At 38.5% G+C, this 22,608-nt stretch overlaps 1 protein-coding gene across 1 annotated transcript; it reads right to left on the bottom strand.

Annotated features, from left to right (window-relative positions):
* Window positions 1-21,180, bottom strand: b4galnt3b (beta-1,4-N-acetyl-galactosaminyl transferase 3b). Its single transcript, XM_067502305.1, has 20 exons — window positions 20,595-21,180; window positions 16,437-16,492; window positions 16,233-16,316; window positions 13,555-13,650; window positions 12,102-12,192; window positions 11,879-11,979; window positions 11,718-11,785; window positions 10,476-10,554; window positions 10,275-10,341; window positions 9,915-10,049; window positions 9,644-9,753; window positions 7,429-7,529; window positions 7,035-7,102; window positions 5,699-6,935; window positions 5,075-5,334; window positions 4,188-4,341; window positions 3,953-4,025; window positions 3,691-3,844; window positions 2,701-2,827; window positions 1-1,915 (listed from the first exon to the last, which is right to left on the bottom strand). The coding sequence occupies exons 1-20, from the start codon at window positions 20,728-20,730 to the stop codon at window positions 1,804-1,806; spliced, it is 3,309 nt and encodes a 1,102-aa protein (XP_067358406.1). The 5' UTR covers window positions 20,731-21,180; the 3' UTR covers window positions 1-1,803.
* Between the last annotated feature and the right edge of the window lie 1,428 nt (window positions 21,181-22,608).

Here is a 22,608-nt window from a genome sequence, read left to right as displayed (position 1 = left end):
GCCGTAGGTAACATTTATCCCAATCAGACTAAAGTAGTCAATTAAAGATGAATTACTAAAATGATAAACATGAACTCAACTGGTGACAGAAGAACTTTTCAAAAGCATGACACACGTGAAACACTTGTTTTAAAAAGTATGATAACTTCTTATCTACATTTGTTAGTTTTGACTTGTGTCAGTCCAGTATTTTAACAGCTCCCATGCAAAATGTAGACAGAATTTAACAGAAAGTAAGATAACAGAACCATTTGTAGAGACATTTATTCTTCTTGTCAAGGCAGTGTATAACAGAAATATTCTGTCCCTGAGAAGAAACTCCTGGCCATACAATAAGGCAGAGGTTAGCTCACAGCATAATGAGAGGAATGAGGTATATCTACCAAAAACACAGTACCCTATAAGAGATAGAGGAAAAGTGACAGAAGAAAATTGAAACCATCAAACATTCTGACCAAACCAAAAACCAAAGTTCAAAATCTCGATTTGGTACAAGAAAATGGAGAAAATTTTACACAATCTTGACAGAAAAAGTAAAAAAAAATAAAAATCAGCAATGTCACAATTGTGTAAAAGACAAAACAGTTCAAGATCCATTTGAAATGACAAAGAAAGGCACATTAAACTGGAATGTGAACAACTTCCCCCTACTACATTTCCTATGTATTTTGCTGTCACCAGCGAAAATAATATTTAACAGAAATTCACAACAAAACAAGCAGGCAATTTGCAGGCAAATTGTTTTGCCTGCAGATTTAGCAGGCAAACCAATTAAATGAATATTATCTGGCTGCATGAACACATTCTAGTAAAACTACAGCTTGACTTAAATGACCCCTTCATGTTGTAACTAACATTTTGTCATTTTCATCATGTCAAAACCTGGAATTGGTAGAAATAATTTTGTACAATAATGCTCTGGTTCACTTTACAGATAGTTGATTAGGGTTCCATGTGACTATACTATCTGATACATTGGGCAACACAAAACAAACACATGTCTAAATTTGTCTTTTTTGAATTAATTCGCTCTCTCACTTCAGTGTTTTTTTAATTTAAGGCACTTCCGGATTTGTCTCTGCACAATGAACCTGAATTACAGCAGAAGGCACATTCAATATAGATAAGAACTAAAAAGTGGAGGACACTCAACAGGCAGACTGAGGTACACGTTTCTGAAATGTCACTGTTCCTAAACACAAATCATGCAATGCTAATATAATAAATACAAAGAGTTCCTTAATTTAAAACATAAAACAAATAAGGCTGTGTTTATCATAGCCACAATGTGCTGTCAAATACAAATATTCCACTTAGTCACCAATAAAACAAATCTTTTTCTTCTGCAGTTAAAGATTGAGCAAGAAATAGGACACTTGTGTGTATACATCCTTGGAGTGTGCACTGACATTTAATTAGCATTTAATTTTAAAATCAGGTCAGTTCCTTGTGGCCATTAGTGCAGAACATCATGGTTTCAGTGGTGCACGACATCATGCACAGCAGTATCTTCATTTATAAATGGTCAATACCCTCTAAGAAGTTAACAGTACATCCAGTGAAATAAACTCTGAGCGTATCAGTAGTATCTTCTTAGCAACGACCTTCACTGCTGCTACTTGTAAGTTGCTGTTTTACAAAGTCAACATCCAATGACAATTCTATGTCAACATCCTGTGTCAGTTTCTCTGTTGGTCAGCAGGTATTACGATTATGTAGCAGGAATCAACTACGGCCTTAAAGTGCTCTGGTCGCCGTGGTTGTAACCATGGCAATGTCACGATGCAGTAGCAAGAGACAAGGTCACCCACGGCTGGGGGACATTTGCCGGTTCCACATGCCACGTTTAGAGTGATAGTAGTGGAAGAAGTTCCTCAAGTAGATCCTCTCCACTTCCAGTCCTGCCTTGAGGATCCTTGAGAAATTAACAGAGATGGGTTCGTTTAATTTAATGATGTGTTTGTCAGCCTTCAGGGAATAGTTCCCAACCCTTTTAAATAGCAATATTAAGTGAAATAAAATAGGCCCGCTCGGACTCAAAAAAGGAATTAGCTATTTTACCTTTTACTGCAGATTCACGTGTGATTACAAACTGTTCCCATACTTTCTCAGATTACTCTCTGAGAAACATGCATTAACTTGTCACATTCAGGGCATGCAAGAGGAGAGATCATTATCATTATCAGTAACCATAACATGGTGGCTATTCCCTACATAGTATCATCAGTGGTGTCCAAAAATGAGTCAAACCACTTTTCAAAATGTATTTTTTAAATCATGTTGCATTGAACTGATAGGTTTTTCTATAACAAAAAACCAAAACACTTCTTTGTACGATGCAATGCAGTTAAACTGCACCACAAGCTAGTTGTATATGTTACAGAAAGAAACAGCTGAATAAAAACCTTCCGAAAAACTGTTTTAAGAGTATAGACAGTTGGACATTATTACATTAAAGGGATTATTTATTGCACCACTGTAATTGTGAACTGCATTATTTTGAACCGGTGTAGCTAATAACCTGACAACAGAAATATTGATTACATTTAGATGCTGGCACAGCTTTTTTCCTCCCAAGAAAATTAACATTCTTAAGCATGATTTCTCTACCAAAGTTTAAAGGAAAGAAAACATGGCCAGAATCTAAACCTGAATGCAACACACCACTCAACAACCATTTTGTGACACTGAGGAACACACCTGTCGAGCAGCTCCCAGTCTTCTCCTCCCCAGCGGTCTGTGAATTCCTTGGTGTTCATGCCTCCCACTGCATCCAGATCTGACTTATAAATTCCCAGCAGGCCAAAGCCATTCACCTCCCAGTAACCTGAAACCACAGACAAAAGTCACATTTTTTATCAAATCTAATGTTGCTTTTTTCTGCAGTTCTCTTAAACATCATGCAAATGTTTAATTTTAGAGGTTACATTTACTTAAAGCTCTTTTCCCCTCTTATGTTGTGACCTCTTTTTCCCTCATCTATCTCAGTGGCTCCTAATCTTGCTGCTCAGGGACCCCCTGCCCTGCTTATTTTCCAACTATACCTACATAACTAGTACCCTACCCACTGCTTATTACTGGGATCAGGTGTGTTCAGTCAATCAGAAGTTGTCTTTCCTTACCCCGCCCTCATCTAAGATGATATCTTTCAGCTTCTGACCGACTGAACACACCTGATGTGTGTAATACACTGTGGGTAGTGAAGAGAAATAATCAGGGCAGGGGTCCCTGAGGAATATGAATGATATTACATTTATTTACACTTGGCCCTGGTTTTAAATCTGCCATTGCTGAGTGCTTGATTTATCAAAACAGGTGTAGCCAGTAGAGATTGTTTGACTATATGTGTGTGGCAATGGGCCATAAATCAATCCAACATGTCTATAAAATAATAAATGAGGACATGAACTTAGACCTTGTTGTATACTTTCCTGTCCATTTCTGGAGCCACACATTTGCCCATCTAAGATTCATCACTAGACTAGACTTTTCAAAAGGTTCAGTAAGAAAGAAAAAAGGAGAGCCCTGATAGAGAAAAGTGGTAACTCAACAAATTTACAAATACATGCACAAAGAATACAAAAAAGGTTTGAAATGGCAGCTAATGTGGTATATGCAAACCAGAGTTTGTCAATTTCCTACCCTGAGCTATTCTGGGCACACAAAAAATAACTTGTTGTATCTGTGTACCTCTGGCATCTAATGGCGTAGCCCCACAGTTAAGCCTCATGACAATAGGCGCAAAGGCCATGTATCCTTCCACACAGTGTTTTCTGATGGTATCAATGATGGACGGAGGAAAATGGATGTGGAGATCACAAAGAAATACTATGCTGTGGTCATCCTGATAAAGGATGAAAGAGGGGAAGATAAAAAAAACAGATTAATTCATGCTCCTTATTTATATGAGTTCATATTTATTTTTTTTTGCCGAGTGTGTTGCAATACTCACATTTATAAGGTTGATACCTGCTTGAAGACCAGCAGATCGCTCAAAGTTTCCACCTAGCTTCACATACTCGTACCTGATAAATTCCATAGGCATCATTTTATTGTGCGCACATGCAAACAGACACAGACAAACAGACACACACACACACACACACACAAACACACCCACACATGTGCATTGAGCTTTAAAAGTCTGTGTCTGGTGTGAAAATGAAGCAGAACACACAAACCCACACCTGGGAAGTGAAGATTTTTGTAGAGCCTTCCTCACATCCACATCAGTACTGTTGTAGTCAGTGATGATGAGATTGAAGTTGGCGTCTCCAGTTACTCTGAATAGTTGTTCCATGTCAGCAATCAGCTGCAGCACCCACCTAGCCTGGTTTTTCACTGACGGACACATATACACAAATAAAAAAAAACTATAATGAGATCAGTGGTTTTAAAATATTTTATGTGTATGTCTCTGTGTTTATTGTCAAGCGTGTTTTGACTTTTGACATGCATCTGCAAAATCACCATCAGAAAACACGTGTTTGAGTTATAGTTACATAATCAACATTACATTTACTGTAATGTACAATGACAACTGATTTACAGCAAGTATTACATCCGATGAAGACAAATGTAAAAACTGACTGCTTGGGTTTTCTCAGCATTAAATCAGGGTCCAGACAGGGGATGTCAATATTTAAGGAATAGTTAAACCCTTTTAACCGCTCTGTATACTCTGATAATTATACAACAGTACAATAAGTAAGGCCTTTCTTGTGTACAAAGCAGAGAAGAGCAGGGGTTCTTTCTCCTTACTTATTTAAGTAACAAATATTGGCATAGGATTATGTAGCTAGGGCACCTCAGTTTGAATATTAAACTTTACACAGGAGCCCAGACATCTCCAAATCTAATGTTGACATACTGAGGCTAATGGTATTTAGGTCAAGTTTTAGTCATGAGTTACGGGAAAGTCATGTGTCTCAACCTTTACAACTGAGTACCTTGTTGACAAATGTTTTTTCTAGCAGTAGAAGCCAAAACAGAAACTACTGCACAAAAAAAAGCATGCCAAGTGCAAATGACTCGGTGAAGGGAATGCGCATGGGTAAATATGACTGCACAGTACCTGGTACTATGAAGTGGACCGTGGCAAAAGGATTCCAACGAAAGCCCACTGGGTTACACAGTACCAGCTCAGGTTTCGACCGTTGGAATCTAAATTCTCTGCTGCGTTGCCTGCTGTGGCGAATCAAAGCATAGATGTATTGTGACAGACGCAGCAGCTTGCCGTTCACATCTTTCAATTCCAGCTCCAGAAAGTAGCGGCTGCCCTGGATCCCATCCACACGCTTTACGACGTTAACCACACGCACCAATGTGAAATGTCTGCGTGGACATGGAAAAAAAAAACAAACAAAAAAAAAACACACAGTGAGAAGTCAGTGCAAGTTCATTATGAAATCTGTTCTTAATTTATTTGCTATTATGGTGCTTTAGTAAAAATATAATATTTTTAGTAAACAATTTTGCATTCATGAGAAATTCTGTTATATACACAATTGACAAGGGGTTCCAATGTGTACTCTATATCACAATATGATAAAGAATTAAAGAAGTACATAAGGTATATCTAGTACAAAAGTTATGTTTTTACCAATCAGGTGGCTTACAGAAAGAACATGACATCTGACATAAACGCTTCTCATCACTGAAGTGATGCACAGGCAGAAGTATACACAAAAAAACTTACTCATGGTGCTTTTCATTGAGTTGGTCCATAAAAGCCTTAACGATGGGCAGAGCATCCTTGGGGTGGAGCAGCAGATTGCCAGAGACGTTGCAGTTCAGATCAATCCAATCTGACCGCAGAGACTGAAGGTCCAGGTGGTTAACCTGGAATGACTGGCTCCAATTGACCTCAGTGTCAAATACAGGTGCGGGTGTAAGATCCTCATCGATGACACCTTCAAAGTCTTCCTCTGGCTCCCACAGATCATCTTGTTCACCCTCCCTGGTATCTCTCCTGTTGTCAGCTCTGTTGTAAGAATCGTGTTCCTCCCCTCGTGTATCCGACCACCTACTGTTTATCTTGCCTCTATCAATCGTCTTAGCTCTGTTGATGCTATTTTCTAAATCATCATGTAAAGGCATATTAATCTCTATCTCCTTATCCCTGAGGCGTTTTTCTGTGTCTGTGTCCCTTTCCTTTAATCTGGGGTAGGTTTCTCTATGGGGAGTGGTATGTTGTGGCTGGATCTCCATTTGCCTGGTTACAAACCTCCTTTTCCCTGGGTTTGGTACTCTGGGTTTTTCAGACGGAGAGGTTCCTGTTTCGAAGGGTTGAAGGTTTGAGTCGTTGAATTTCTGGACAATGTGCTTAGGGTTTGTTTTACGAGACCTTTGGTTCTGATGTGGTTTAGAGGTGAGCAGCTCTGACAGACCTACTGGTTGTTCCTTTTGTTTTAGCTGCTCTCTGACCTCTGGTATGGATTGTGGACTTGTCTGTAGTTGTCTCAAAGTTGTCACTACCAATTTTACCTTTCGTTTCCTTGATGACCTTTTTCGTTTTGGTTTTATCGGCTCTGCTTTGATAAATGTGCCATCTCGTGTAAACTTTGTCTGGTGTGTTTGATGTTCTGAGGTTTCCACCAGTTTGACAGTGACCCTCTGCACTGACTCCAGAGGCTCAGCTAGGTTCTTTGGCTCTGGGTCATACTGTGGGTCACTTTCTTTCCACTGTTGCTCCTTCAGCTTGTCTATGCGCAGTCTTGTGTCAGAAGAGTTTAGTGTGCTGTTAGTTTCCTGCTTGACTAAGGAGAAGAGTTTGCGCCTGCGTCTCTGAACATAATCATCATAATCATCTCCATTGTCTGGAAATAGGGCATTATCTATGTGGTCCAGCCTGGCTTCCTTTTCTCTTTCATAGGCTTCGTTGTCAAACTCATTCCCTTCATCTAGGACTGATTTCCTCCCATGGATACCAAATTCTGACATTTACCAGAAGCAGAGACAAAAAGGATGGTGACATTCCATGTAACTTATTTTGTTTTTTAAGAAAAACAATTTAAAAAAAAAAAAAAAAGTACCTCTGGGAATGTTTCCTTTCCCCTGCAAACCAGGACGGTCTAGCCTCATGTATCTAGAGAAACCAAACCTGGAGAAAAAAGGACAAAATTCAAGGCAAGATGAAAAATAAACACTTTCATCCACTGTTGTATATAAGAGTCACAGTAGATTAAAGGGTACAGAACCCTGAATTATATAGAGAGGTGTTTCTGTTACTCAGTTTATCTTATCCACAACATTCATATCAATGAGGTGAGGCTTAATTACGTTAGAATGCTTTAATCTTAGTTAGGAGTACCTGGAAAACTGTGTTTTTCCTAATGACTGTGTATTCTCATTAAGTATTGAGTAAGTCTTACTACTTATATAGTGGATCTACAGGTTATTTGTCATGTTTATCTCCAGAGGTCTCACATCTTTATGTAGTAAGGGCTCTCGGGGTAGAAGCAGCTGTTTTCTGACTCCATGTGTGTGAGTCGCGTGTAGTCATTGGGGTAGACATAGGACATGTGGACCTGGGAAGATGACATGAAAGAACATCCTGTTAGAGCAATTAGAGTTTATTTTTGGTGCTGCAAAGTGATAAATTATAAGGTTGGGTTAAATAAGTATTATCTGCTGTGATTAAACAAATATTTGAAACGTTAAGATAAGAGATCTTATATTTGTCCCAAATATTTGATTTATATTTGATTTGTTTTGGTGAGATAGGAACAGTGCATGTGTTTTCTGCATATATAACATATACTATGTAAATATCCTGAGGCTTGCAATTATTTGGTAAAAATCAGATGATAAGCTGGATGCCACTCTAGCCTCGAATCTTTGATAAATAAACTCACAAGAAAAATTAACAGCACTGTTTGCAAATGTTTTGGTTTTCTTCATGTATTGGTCATAAAATATTGTCTGTATTGACTTAAGTCACAAATGATGGTGAAAGAATTCATGGCAACACTGGGCTTCTGAACATGAAAAATCAATTAGAGTCAGGTGTTGAAACAAGAATTGAGGTGTGGATTAGAATAACCTTGACTTATAAAAATAATTAAACAGTGTCAGTGTGCCATTCAGAGGCAGCATCAGCTGATGTGACCCATGCCTCACGAAAAAAAGAGACTTCAGAAGGCCTAGGGTCTAGACTTGTTGTTTGCATGTAGCTGGAAAGGATTATAGACTAAAGACTTTGGATATTCATCAGTCCACAGTTAGACATATTGCCTATAAATGGAGATGATTTGATAAGGATGCCCACAGTGCTCATTCTTTATAGAAGAACGCCATTATTCTTAATGCCCATTCTTTCTAGAAGAACTTTTTTACCTAATCCTAAATTAGGTAAAAAAGTATCTTTTCCCAAAATTTTGTTTGGGAAAAACACAGAGCACTACTTTGAGTGTGAAAAGAGAACCATGTACCAACATAAAAACATATTCCCAACAGTGAAGTATGATTGATTATGATTAGGTGCTTCTTTGCTGCCTATGGGCCACTTGCAATTGTGGAGGAGAAAATAAATTCCCAAGTTTATGTCAATGTGACTGTCTGCTAACTGCTGGTCCGAAGAAGCTGGGTCAGGAAGCACGAAGATGACCCTAAACAATGAAATAAGTTTACTACTGCTTTGGAGACACAGAATATAACTTTCGGAGCAACCCAGTCAGAGCCCAAACCTCTAGCCAATTGAGATACTCTGTAATAACCTCAAGAGATCCGTTCACATCAGAAGTCCTGAGAATATAGCTGAGTTGAAGCAGTTTTGTAAGGAAGAATGGTCCGATATTCTTTCTGAAATATTGTGCAGGTCTAATCCGCAGCTACAGGAAGCACTTACTTGAGGTTATTCCTGCCAATGTTGGTTCAACCAGTTTATAAAACACTGACTTTTTTCCACCTTCATATACTCCACAGAGAAATGAAAAACTTTATTTTTTTTTATTATTAACTTGGTATTTGTGACTTTAGTGGAGATCAGATCACATTTCGTAACAAATGAATGCAGAAAATAGGAAAGTGCCAACAGTGACATTGTTTTTGCTTGCAACTGTATGAAGGTACAGCCAGCAGCTGGTAAGATTGGCTTAGCTTAAGTACTGTAAACAGGTGGAATAAAACTCAAGTGTAAATATGATATAATGTTATTTTATGGGCATGTGTATATAAAAGGACTATTCCTTGGTTAGGCAGTCACCATTGGGTGGCCGATCCAAAACCAGAAGAGACAAATATTTAGACTTTAGCAACACAGGTTGTAAATCAAGAGACGGAAATCAGAACCCATGCTAATGATTACTTTTTTGTAGTGGGTGCAGTACGCTTTCATTTCCTTTGAATTCAGGAGGCAATAAGAAGGCTACAATATGCAGTTGAAATTCAGATTCCTCTAATAGAGACCAATATGCAACATGACAGGAACCCAACAGGAGAGGAGTTTGAAAGGTGGAAATGCTTCCCATAACACTCTGGGAAAACATAAACATAAAAACTTGTTTCCTTAGTGCCATTCTGTTACTTTTTTTGCAAGGACAGGGGTCCTTCTTTTGAGAAGAGTGAGCTTTAAAGAATAATGTGAGTTGAAGTGCAAACAGTAGAAATTTAAGGTAAGTCAACAAACTACATAAACACATACAAACTGCAGTCCTTGATAGCGAAGCAGGGGAAAGTCTTTGATTGTGTAGCTGGGCTGGTATGAGCAGTCGGGCAGAACACCACGTAGGAACTTTGTGTTTATCAAAGGCACTGCAAACAAGCACAACACAGAGATTTGGGGGAAGATTACATTGTGCATTTGGTAGGAGGAAATAATTTGCACAATACTTGCATCCGGGACGGTAGAAAATGGAGGTTTGATGTATCTCTTTTGCATGCCGGAAAAATATAGAGCAAGACTTGTCTCTCACCTTGATAAATAGTGTCTCGTGGTTCTTCCCTCAGCAAATCTGCTTCGACACTGTGTTGTTTTGTGGGTGTGTGTTGGTGGCTTGCAGCAGTTTGTGGTATGTGGGCTACATCACTCATTAACAAGGCAGACTCATCTGTGGAACCAGGCCAAGGGGTATTATAATAAGAATCACTGTTTATTGTGCCACGAAACCACTGACTTGATGTGCAGTTTTGAGTATGCTTGCAGAATAATAAAGGCAGTGCTGGATTATGATAGACTGTGGTGTAGATTTACTCTGAGCTCTAGGCTAATAAAGATTCACTGAGTATTGTCTTTTTAGATAGCAGGAATAACGTGTGGGCTTTTGTGTACTTACTAACATAGAGGGAGATGTGCTTAGATTCAATAAGCATGAACCTGAAGCCTTGGTCCAGAAGCTTCCACTGTGTGAAAACAAAGAACTGCATGTCTCTTCCACTTTATTAGTCACATTGTACACAAATATGAGCACAGAGCTAGAATAAATGAAATAAGACAAGAACTATTCTGTGACTCTGTGCTGAGAAAAGCTACTTACTGCCACCTCCACATGGTCAGTCCCTTTGTCATTCTGCTTGTGGACAACTTCAAAAAAGTACTTCCTCTGAGCAGACAGCCTACCACACAGTAAAGGTTCATATTTAGTACTACATTATAGTCTTATCAGGCACAACATGAACTGTTTCTCCAAAGACATACAATTATGTAGCTTTAGAAATGATATATGTGTAGGTTTTGGTTGGGTTCACTGCTCAACTGCAGAAACTCCCACAGTTTGATAAAAATCTGTGTAACGCTATCTGTTCACCAGGACCTCTTGAGGCCGATTACAAGAAATTCAATGTTTCCTTGTTTAATTTATGCTATTTACAAAATGTATGGACTTTTTACTCTGCATATTTTTTTGCTTGTTTTCTTAAAGATAGTTTATACATTTAAACTAGAGGCAACATGCAGACAATAGGCAATGTTTAATCAGCACTGCTCATTATGAATTAGTTTGAGTTATATTTGCAGAATGTTATCCATACAGATTTTTATTTAGTTTGCTGATGCGTTTACACTATCATACTTTTATGCCAATGGCTCTAAATATTGCAATAAATTTGTGCAATACACACAAATTTAAAATTTTGTTTAAACAGGGCCAACATATGCAAGTACATAAAGTCAGTACTGCTGTAAATTGCTGATAGTTACAATTTGTCTTGCTCACCAAACTGGTCTAGAAACTGGTCTAGATTGTGAAGTTAAGTCCAGTGACAGTAAACCACACCCAAACTCTGTGACAAAAAGTCCTGCATACTGGCAGGAAATGCAAGTTAATAGTCTGAAACAGTAGTCTAATATTTTACCAGTAAATACCAGACATGTTATAAAGGGGGCCTGGTGATTTAATGTTAGCGCATTCGGTTGGGATGTAGACAGCCGCAGGTTCCAATCCCACCCCATCAGGTGCGGCCCCCCCAGCCCAACCCTAGTGCCCAGATAAAAATGGGCGTTGGGCGTCTTGACGTGAAAACCCAAATCAACTCAAGGAATGTGTATGTATGCTGTACGCTGATCTGACAAGCATTTGTATTTATATAGTTGTGAGGACATTGACACAATCCCTAGTCCTTCACATTACCTTTAACAATCACAAATGAATGCCTAGCCCCAGGAGCAGCCAAAATTTCCTCATAATGAAGATATCAAATTAAACACCACACTCGTGTAAATACAGCCAGTGCTGTACGCTCGACTGCACAATTTGTTGTGGATCCAACGACAAACTTACCAAACTGGTCTGGAAGTCTGACTGGCATATTTCTCAAACTCGCCTGGGGCTGTCCACTCTCTGCCAGTCTTAGCAAAAGGAAAAAGATGTGAAAATAAATATGACAGAATGGAAAAGTTTGAAAAAAATGACACTGCACAACCTAAAACGATGAGATATACCTTTCCAACCCATGCCAGTAACTGCAAATTGAGTGGCGAGTCATCTGCGCTGAGCCACAGTTCAGAGTTGTCATCAGAACTCAAAGAAAACACATATTCTCCTGAGAGACAGAGAAATTAGGACATACAGAGACAGAGAGAGGGAGAGGTAAATGGGGATAAATGACATGCATGTATTCAGTGTGCTAAGAACAGGACCTAGATGTAACAGGACATTTTATACCGTCAATGTATGGATGCAAGTAACCAAATATCCTTAGCCCGTAGTTAGTCCACTGAGGAGAGATGGCAAGCTTCTGCACTGTAGTCCTGGACTGAAAGAAGAGGAGAAAAACACAGAATCAGTTGTTTACTCAAAGTCAAACAATCTTGACTCCAGGGGCATGAGGATTTAGCATGTGGATGTAGAATCCACCTCTGAGTGAAAGAAAACTGTGTGTATGTAAACACTTATGTCAGTTTGTCTTCTAATCTCTTCTGTGCCCAAAACAAAAAACACCCTGTTGTTTTATTCAGTGATATCCAGTGATAATATCCAAGTTATTGAGTCTTTCAGAGTTATTCCGACTAAGACTAAGATCACCCCCAGTGTTGGTGAGAAAACCTAGAGCTGAAATCACCAGTAGAAGTTGTAATGCTATAGTAGTGGAAACTAATTAGTTTTGTCTTAATAGCGCAAATATTCTGTTTATATTTGGTTGGTCCCATAAAAAGGGGATTTTCAAAAGTAGCGCTTTTTTTGCACTTTTATTTTGGTGCTAAGCTAGCAATTTTTCTTGCCATGGTTATCATATATGAAGTAACATTATTATGTTAAACAAGATACTGGGTGAGATACAGTAGATATATGTTGAGGGAGGCTTAGCTCTTTGCACGCCCACACCCACAATGTGCTATGAGAAACAAAATTAATAGACTGATGAGGAGATCAATAAAATACATTTTTTAAGCACCTTAGTATATATTATCGTTAATGAAGTATTCGTGTTGGTCTTCCACCATCAAATTTGATGACAATGAGCTATGCGAGAACAGCATAGTTACTAATAGTAATCATTTATTATAACCATGCTTTTTTTGTGTAGACTGATAAAGAGATGCATTACAGTAGAGGCTAAACCATAGACATGAAAAAAAGACAAACATCACTGATACATCAGATTTTTAGAAGTCTCAAGTCAACTTATTTTTATTATTTTAAACTGTACAGTAAAAATATTTTTTTATAAGACATGAATACAATGTTGTTGATACTGTTTTGAATAAACTGCAACATTTATTAAATGGAATAAAGTGGAAAATTCTAAATTTTGTAGTAAATAAAAAAAACAACACCACTGGATTGGGAGTAAGTATAATACCCATTTACAGTAAATACAATTAATTAGTTAATTTGGATTAATACTGATATTGCATAGTTTAAAAATACACACAGAAGATTTAACACTGCATTAACACTCTCTGTGGAGTGGGACCATATGTTCACTGACTCCGTGTTACAATTACAACTCCTCAAGTGTTGAATGGACTCTGCTAAATTTACTGTGTAGCAGCTCTATCACTGCTAGAATGGTTTAAAGTGAAATTATTCATTAATTGTAAATAATGAAAAGCAATGAAAAGTAAAACTTAATTAAGGAAAACTGAGAGAAGATAAAATAAAGGATCTCACTCACATGAGGATACAGCGGGTAGTGCTGGTTCCTACGCAAGTCATCTGTGGAGCTGCCACACCAGTCCTCAAAGACGTGCAGATTGGCCTTTCCCTTATACTGCAGGAAGAGAAGGGTGAGACTGATGATGATGATGATGATGATGATGATGATGATGATTTAAACAAACTAGTGCCTGTGTTGCAGCCATTCCAAATTGGAAAATTACTAATTTCCTTAATAAGTTTAAATCAATAATAACACACAACTTGAAAATATACAAAGATATTACTTCTGGTTTACTGTGAACCAGTGTCTGTAGTCCCTCTCTCTTCCTATGTAAAAACCCAATCTTGCTAGGTTTTCTTTTCTTACTGAAAAGTGTTGCTTCACCCAAATTACAAAACAATAACTTTTCTCCTTTATGTCAGATGTTATCTAACTCTGTGTTTACCTTTTGTTTTATTTTTGCTGAGGTTTTGAGATTTCCATCTCTATGACTATCTCTACATTAAACTGGGTATATTCTACAATGCTCATTTAATGCCAAAAGATGCATCCCCACCAGGCGGCTCAGATTGCTGCTGCATTTACCTCATGCTTTATTAAAACAAAATGTGTAGGTATCCTGCTACTGACCATGTATGAACAACTAACAACCAAACCAGCCACCAATTATAGCAAGCAGACAACAACAGAATAGGAGTTCTGGCTCTGCCACAGAAAAAGCAGAGGACAATACCAGGGAGCAAGCAAATCAAACATCTTTACTTTAGAAGAAGTTACTGGTTTTTAACAGAGTAAAATGCCATGCTACTGTCACCACCTGTCTGGATACTGATATAGCAGTGTTTTAAATTTTTTTAAATTAATATTACAGTGCTTTCTTCTTAAAGAGCTTTTTACCAACATTGAATTAGGGCTAAAGGTAGAGAATAGACACAAATCTTCCACAAATCTCAGGAAATACAAGCCAAACTATTTTCAAGAGTATGGATCTCTAGAGCTTAGTCAGTGAATCTGTTGTATATCTGTCATTCAGGCAAGATGATCCTTTAGCAACGATCCTGTAGGTTTATACACAAATAAGAAGTGTATCACAAGAATTACATGACAATAGAAACCATAGTCAAAGTTCTCCTTCCCTACTCACTTACAATTGGTTCACTGAGAGTCAGGACAAATCACTAGAACAAACATGCACACATGCAGTCAGGTTTCAGCTGAAACCCAGATGACCTGTAAACATACACGTCTGTGACATCTGCTAGAGGGGCCATGTTATCTGATCTGTGAGCGCAGACTGTAGAACTGGGACAGAATTCTGTGGGTCAGAGCCTGAGCCTCAGTTTTACAAGTCCAGCATGTCAAATTTCATTAGCAGTCAAAGTAAACATTCTGCTGTCATCAGCACAGGTGGTTAAATGTTAGCCTCATCCAAGTGCTGAGGGTCACAAAATAGGTATGGTAGTGAGTGAAAGGACTTCATGGTCTCTGCATTGCTAGTAATCATTTGACAACCCTTTCCCCTGTGTTTCCATCTCTGTGATCAAAGGCCACCTAATTCTGAGAAGCTCTTTTGCTGTCAAGATTAATTTTATTTTAATTCAACTACATTTTATTCCGCTTTCCTTTCAGTCTGGCACACACTCAAAAAACAGGGACACATTTGATTGTTTTCTTGTGATAAGAAATACTAACAAAAAATAACCACCTTTTAAAACAGAAAATTGTCATAAAGCAATAGCAACATCCATCCCTACAGAGACTATTAAAATAATTATAACTAATGCAAAATGTGGACTGTCACCATGGAGTCAACATTCTTTTAGTAGGGTCTGTGTCACCCCTGTTTCCCTTACTATGGCTCTGCCCCCGGTAGTGGTAATAAAAAAACAAGTTGAAACATCTTTCAAAAGGTTTTGCTACTTTAAGAAAAAAGGAAAAAAAACTGACAAATCATGAAAGTAGGCATGTTCTGCACACTTAGACTGGGGCAGTTTATCCCATTGTTCCTGGTAGTTCCACTCAAGTCTCGCCTTATTTTTTAATCTCACTGCTGACAAAGGCATGAATGAATTTCAAAATGTGTAGGGTTACATTACCCGTTCATATTCTGACAAATGCTTTAAAACACATTTCAAAGTGCAGATAAATAACAATTTGAAGCAAACCTGTGTCTTTTTTTAAGGCAAAACAGTTTTGCAATGGCAGTCAATCACCTCTCCTGAATCCAATTGAGCATTATTTTCATTTGCAAAGAAAAAAACACCCTAAAAACGGGCAAAAACAGCAGCAGTAAAGGTGTGACAGAACATTACTATGAAGATAACAAGCATCTGATGATGTCTATTTAATTTCCAAACAAGCACTGAAACTGGCATTTTAATGTATGATTAAATTAGTCTGTCTAAATATTTTTGAATCATCTAAAATGTGCGTCTATAAATAAAGATGGCTGTAATTTCCACAAGTCCAAAGAACAGAATGAGTCGCAAGGATGAAAATTATGTCACAAATGTATATGCACCCGACTATAGCCTAACATAGAGTAATAGAAGCTGCTGACGTGGACTCAGAAAACATGCTTTACACAGAGGTAAACCGGCTGGGGTGGGAGGGGATGGGGCAGGCCTAGGCAGGTTTTTCAGGGTGCAAAATAGGTCAGTACATGAGAATGTGAGCACTGCGGACACACACACCTCTGGTTTCCAGGTTTGTGGAGTATAGCTGGAGCTCCAAGCAGCTGAATCCACCACACAGTCTGGGTTATGGTTTCTGCTCACCTGAAAATCAAACATTAAAGTCACCAATTTTAGTTTGGCTTCCACCACCCCTCCCTACACAAATACACACCCTTGCATCACCATATTTTCTATTACCACTCGTTTTTCCATGCCCCTTACCTTTTCGTGAAAGGTGTCTCTCTTCCAGCTGCTGCTGTCCGCGTCAGGATTCATACCTAAGGTGATGAATAAAAATAATCAGAGCAGCACATGGCTGACGTGATATGCAACTACGTAGCAAGAGTGAAACATGTGGTGTCTTCTAACGATCTACCTGGGAGCTGGAACAGGTTGGTCAAAGGCTTTAAAACACCTTACACTCCAAACTAAATGTATTCTAATCCAACATCAAATCTCCTTCTGACAGTTAAGGCATTAAATAATCTGTGAACTCACAGACTCCCCCTTGTGTATGAGACACACGTGCAGAACGACAAACTCTAAGAGTTAGGCGGAATCTCTGGGATTGCTGCTGACAGGATTCTGCCACAACCACAAAAACACTTACCAGGCTAGATTACCAGATTACCTACTTTACACCGCTTTGAGACACAGTGTCATAAATCTAACTTGCTTGCCGGCTAATAGTAGGTCACATATAGTACTATAGGTTTTGCTAGATTTCCAGTCTTTTGCAGGATGCATTTCCATCCATTTCTTGTGGGCTTATGTTGCATGAACAATGAAGCCCAGTGTCCCAACAGAGCCCCACCCACTTCTTCTCACAATTCAAAGCTGATGACCAATGAATGTCAGTTATCTTGTTCAATGAACTGGTATGGCACTCCTGCACTGGATAAAATGTTTGCAGATGCGGAAATATTATTCCCTCAAACCTTCCATCTTTTAATGTAAAGTGCTGTTGTTTTTTTATGAGTTTGTGGTGTTGGGGAGTAAATTGGATGTGCAGTGCTTGAGCACTCTGAGTCTGTCATTATCACCAGGGTGGAGACACATACCCTTGAGACATGAGGGCCAATTTTGGCAAGTAATTCTAGAGTGCTGGTTAAGAAAAGCAAGCCCAGGGATGTTGGATTTATTTTTATCTCCATCTGCACTCCTGCAGTCTTACAATTCATCTGTTGCAGTTTTATTCGTACACAGTCAAATGTGTAGTTTACATAGCCAAACAACCAACAAACCGTGATAACTAACAGAAGCTAAAATCAGCAGCCTAGGGAAATGTTCTCAACATTTCTCAAGTACAACTATACAGACTCATATCTAACAAAGTGCTCCATATAAAGTATCAGAACAATCACAGATCCACAAAGGCAGTCATTTCTCCAGTGGCACATTTATTAGCTGTAGCACTTCATATGTTATCTTTCCTCTTAAGTGCCCATGTGAGCTAGAAGTGGGAAAAACAGGCAATCCCTTAAAGACCTGAACCTTTAGAGCCATGGCTTTGAGTGCTACTATGGCAACCTGCTTGACAGTCTGCACTCTCTCTGTAGTTAATAGGTGATGAAAAAGTACCTGCCCTCGTGGAAAGGAGGAAGAGTTTTTGTATAAAGAGTGTACTCTATTTCCTAATGTTAGACACCCTGAGAGGCCCTTTTGCATTGTTGCACAGTTTTGTGCAAAACTTTGCATTTGCAAATTTGAAATGGCAAAATCACAAAACAAAAGCTATTGTTCATCAGCATAGTATTTAGTGCAGAATAAGCAAGTGCAAATGTTCCTTCATCAAAAATGTTTGTTTTTTAAATTCATTTATTATGGGGGATGCAAACCTTTTCACCAATTTAACTTTTGTTATAACTTTTTTTGAAACAGTACTTTACCATTTTTATTACTTCTCATGGTAAAAGCACATTTATACTAGCTGAATGTGCATTATTATTTTGTTAGGTTTAAGTTTGCATCCCATTACACTGTAGGTATGTTACAATGTTACAAAAGGTACCTACAATTGCATGTAGGTAGATGCTTTTAATTCATTTTTGATGAAGGAACATTTGTACTAGCAAATTATGCATTAACTATTACATTGATGAATAAATTATATTTATTGTTTTTGTCATTTCAAAATGAAGAGATGCAAACTTATGAACCCAGCTGTAAGATAATATGGACTTATGTATTTCCCTTCATTATCTATCTTCTTTTGTTTTCCTATAAGAATCGTGTACACTTGATGTTAGTATTAGGTTGGCAGAGTAAGTAGGTGAATAGTTATGCCTGTGGTGACAGTGAAGTGATGACACACAGAGTGATGCTTTCTGCAAAGTGACGTACATAATACCTGAAACATCTGTTGACCGGGTGTTAAAACCTTAAACCTAATTTAATTATCTAATGTTATACAGCATTTAATAAAGGCTAATGTATAAACATGTGGTTATACTCTATAGCCAAGCGCTGCCTTACTTTGTTATATGTATATATAGCCAATATGTGTGGGGTTTTGAGTTTAACAGTATTTTAAAACTGCATCCATATCAGCAAAAAGCCCATGAAGAATTATAATCAGGACTAATTTGTGCATAGCTTTTTAGTCCTAAATTACATCCCTGGGATACAGAGAAAAAGGGCACACGTATTAAACAGAATACAAATATGGATGTGCATTACAAACTACCTTAAACAATAAACACCGTGACATCAATTCATGCAATATTTGTCTCTAGCTGTTAATGAGCCAACCAAATAAGCGAAAACTACACCCTGTTTGCTGTACCAATAACTTCATTTTAATTTATAGAGATGCATATCCATATACATAAAAGATGACACAGCATGTAGTTAGAGCCCTTATCACAATCTATTTTATACTCCACTGCCAGAAAGCTTTGCAAAAAAAAGAAAAGAAAATTTGCTACATTGTGTTTTTGTTTATCTAGACTCACATTATTTTGTGTGACTGAAATTTTTTATGTTTCTCAAGTATCCAGAAAAACTGAAATGATCTGGGAACTGCAAATGAAAATCAGGCATTTCAAAACTGGTCCAACATCTTCTGCAGAACAGCTTGTTATGGATATCAAATAACACCGATTCAAAAAGGTTGTGGGTACATATTAATTAGGCACAATTAAACACAAAAAATGAAATCACACTAGCTCTCCCACTTGAAAAGCCAAGAGTTGAAACTGAAGCATGTTTTTTGCCCAGCTGCTATACTTATATAACATATTTAGAAATTCAGCCCTGTTTGAAGGCGATCTTGAGAAAAATTCTGCTATGAGGTGAGAGCTACAGCCCAGGAACGTGGGCATAGGTTTGCCCTGTTATGTATTTTAGGTCTCAGGCATGGGTTTACATGACAAGTTTTGCTCTTCATGTCTCTGTCTCTCTCTCTCTCTCTCTCTGTCTCTCTCTCTCTCTCTATCCTTTGGCTAGACACAAACTAGACTCTTCCTACTGTTTGATCTCAATCCACATGACCGTGTGACACCCTGATGTGATACTTAAACAGGAGTGCAATTCAACAGATGGTAAGCTGAGGTGTAAACAAGTTAAAGAACAGGAAGTTTGGTAAGCCATTGTGAGACAAAATTTTCTTGTAGGTGTAAAGTCAAAATATACCCTCCTGACCTCCCCATCCCCCCTCTCATGTCTCTCTCCACACACACAACCATACGCAGACACACACACAGCTTCATCTCTTTAAATAGGCATGTTGTTTCACCTGCTATAGAGTGATGTTTCATGTGCAAATGCATCCAGCTTTAGTAATAAAAGTTGAAGCAAGTGTGAACACAGTAACCTAAAAAACAGCAACATTCCTGTAGTTGCACTCCGTTGTAGATAGTTTAAACTATTCTCCATATTATTAAAAATGGTCTTTGACTTATTTAAACAGCATTTAAATTGCTGCTAATATTCTGTCCCCGGGGTAAATTTTTAAATGAGTATTTATAAATGAAATGGAGAAAGTATTAATAACAGCTTTTGAATAGAATTAATTGTATTCGCCAGCATTTCAGAAGAATAGCTTCAAAAACGAATAATGGAAATAAATTGAAAAGATAAATTGAAAGACAAAACAGCAGACTCATCAGAGAACATCTTAAGGAAGTTCTCTTCTGGTAGCATTTCTGTCATTGTGGTCTCATACGTGTTGTGGTGCAAGTTAGATGCATGGTGTTGCTGTAGCTTTAGCCTCATCCTTATGCAAGCGTATTCTTTTACCTTCTTACGTGAACCCTGCCCACTCTAAAACTCAGTTAAGGTTGAAATTGCATCACATTTGCAAAAAGGTTTACGGGACAAACTTTTTATTGAGTAAAATCTGTTGTAACTGCGTTCCGGACTTGCAAACCGCAAACTTACTACCATCACCGCTCCACGACTTTGCAGCGAGCATCTCGTGGTAGACAGCCACAGCTCCGACCAGCAGAATCGCCCCGAACAGAAGATATTTGCCCCTGCGCCGCAGTTTCTTCACGGGGAAAAATGCCGAGATCATCTTGGCTGTCGGGCGAAACCTGTCCCCGAGTTATTCATCGGTCAGGTCGCCCACTTTTTAATGAGAAGGGGACAGACCCCACCGTGAGCCCGTCCGTCTGCCACCAACCACTGCTCCCAGCGGGTGCGCTCTACCAGTGACTTGGGTATCCCCACTGTGCGCGGTCCCTGGAGGCTGCTTTCATCCCGCGAAAAACCCCACAATGGCCCGGTAATCCACACTGAGCGCTCTAGATCATCTGGAACTTTTAAGACATTTCCAGCTGATCGTTATCACACAATGCGTCCAGCTTCTGCTCCGACCTCTGCTCCGCCTGGAAGCAGCACCAACAAGTGAAACAACAGCGAAATCTCACTCCAGCTTGGCTTCAGCACAGCTTCGGGAAGACGGTAACAGAGCGGAACACAACCACGCCTTCAAAGTAAAATCCCGACAATCTCACAGGCGTGAAAAAGAAGTCATGGAGTATACTTCAGTGCGTGGAGTCCTTGTAAATTAATCAGACAACCAAACTATATTTCTATAGCATCATTTGTACAGGTTACAGCCATTCAAAGTGCCTTATAGATGATTGAAAAGTTGGTGAAAAGGCATCTCAAACAAGGGCAACAAAGTATAAAAAGTCAAGTGACAGCGACAACATTGCGCGAAAAAAAGTTACATTTGACGGTGTCCAACACATGGTACCAGCGGGGCATGAACTATATCCTGCTACAACGTTTGATTCCTTATGTTACAGCCAGAGGTAAGCAACATACTCATAAAAGCTTAGGCTACACTACATACCCATCGTTTCTCGACTTGTGTGGTTTATATTGAAATCTCAAACCGGAAGCGCTCTTTTGTTTGACGTAAACTTGACACTATTGCTCTCAGATTATAGGGAGGAGTGAACGTGCGCAGCGCCTATCACCTTTTTTCTTTTACCTGTAGCAGGTGGTGGTAACAACTGCAAGCACTTCCCCTAGTATTATTTTCCTTTCCGCTCACCTGCAACAACCACACTTTAAACTTGTTAGCCCACATTTTCTCCACAACTGGCATTTATTTACTAAGTGACATTCAGTTTTTACCTTAAAGTTTACTGGAAATAAATTTAGCTGCTTTTGACTACTTCATGCCCTGGTGTAGGACATAACCCGGATCACTTACATTGCCTATACAAAAGAAAACGAAAAGAACCTAAAAGAATATGGCTATAACGAATCAAATACAGAAAATAAACAAATAATTGCTCCTTTATTTTATTATTCACCAGTGGAGATCAAGCGGTGCAGGGCTGGAATCAACCCCAGGGAAATCGCATCCGTAAACTGACACCAGGGAAGGAGATCAAATCGTGGAGAAAGAAAGACTCCGACCTCCTGACAACTGCAGACATACACTCACTTGCCACTTTATTATGTACACCTTTACAATCTAATGCAATCTAGTACAGCAGCTCTGCCACCTCATTTATTTTAGAATATTAATATATATATTAAAATATTAGAACCACCTCTTCTTATATTGCACTCCAGTTCGACTCCATCACTCACTATGACCCCAATAATAAATAGAAAAGAATTATCAGCTTTCTGACAGTTTCAACTTTAAAACTGAGAAATTATAAAATTGTAAAAGTAGAACTCATGACAGAGCTGCTGTATCGAAATGCATTAGAGTGTACAAGTGTACTTAATACAAGTGCCTGAGTGTACATCGGCATCATTGTAGCCTACTTAAGATATTATTGTTGGGAAAAGAGACTGTTTTCTAATATTGGTTCCACATTGCAGGTTTCGCATTCAGGATCAATTTTGACCTGTATTTTTTCACTCAAATTAATTTCTATTGTATGTAACATCTTACATTTCAAACTTGACAATTGAGGTTTGG

This window comes from Channa argus, chromosome 4, assembly GCF_033026475.1.
Source record: "Channa argus isolate prfri chromosome 4, Channa argus male v1.0, whole genome shotgun sequence".
Classification (NCBI taxonomy): Eukaryota; Metazoa; Chordata; class Actinopteri; order Anabantiformes; family Channidae; genus Channa; species Channa argus.
Note: the sequence above shows the minus strand (reverse complement) of the source record. Positions and strands in the feature narration are given on the sequence as shown.

Coding starts and splice junctions, on each gene's coding strand:
- b4galnt3b (XM_067502305.1), bottom strand. CDS start 20,730: ATGATCTCGGCATTTTTCCCCGTGAAGAAACTGCGGCGCAGGGGCAAA. Junction 11,786..11,878: donor TACTGGCATGGGTTGGAAAG/GTATATCTCATC, acceptor CCTTTTGCTAAG/ACTGGCAGAGAGTGGACAGC. Junction 1,916..2,700: donor GACTGGGAGCTGCTCGACAG/GTGTGTTCCTCA, acceptor TAATTTCTCAAG/GATCCTCAAGGCAGGACTGG.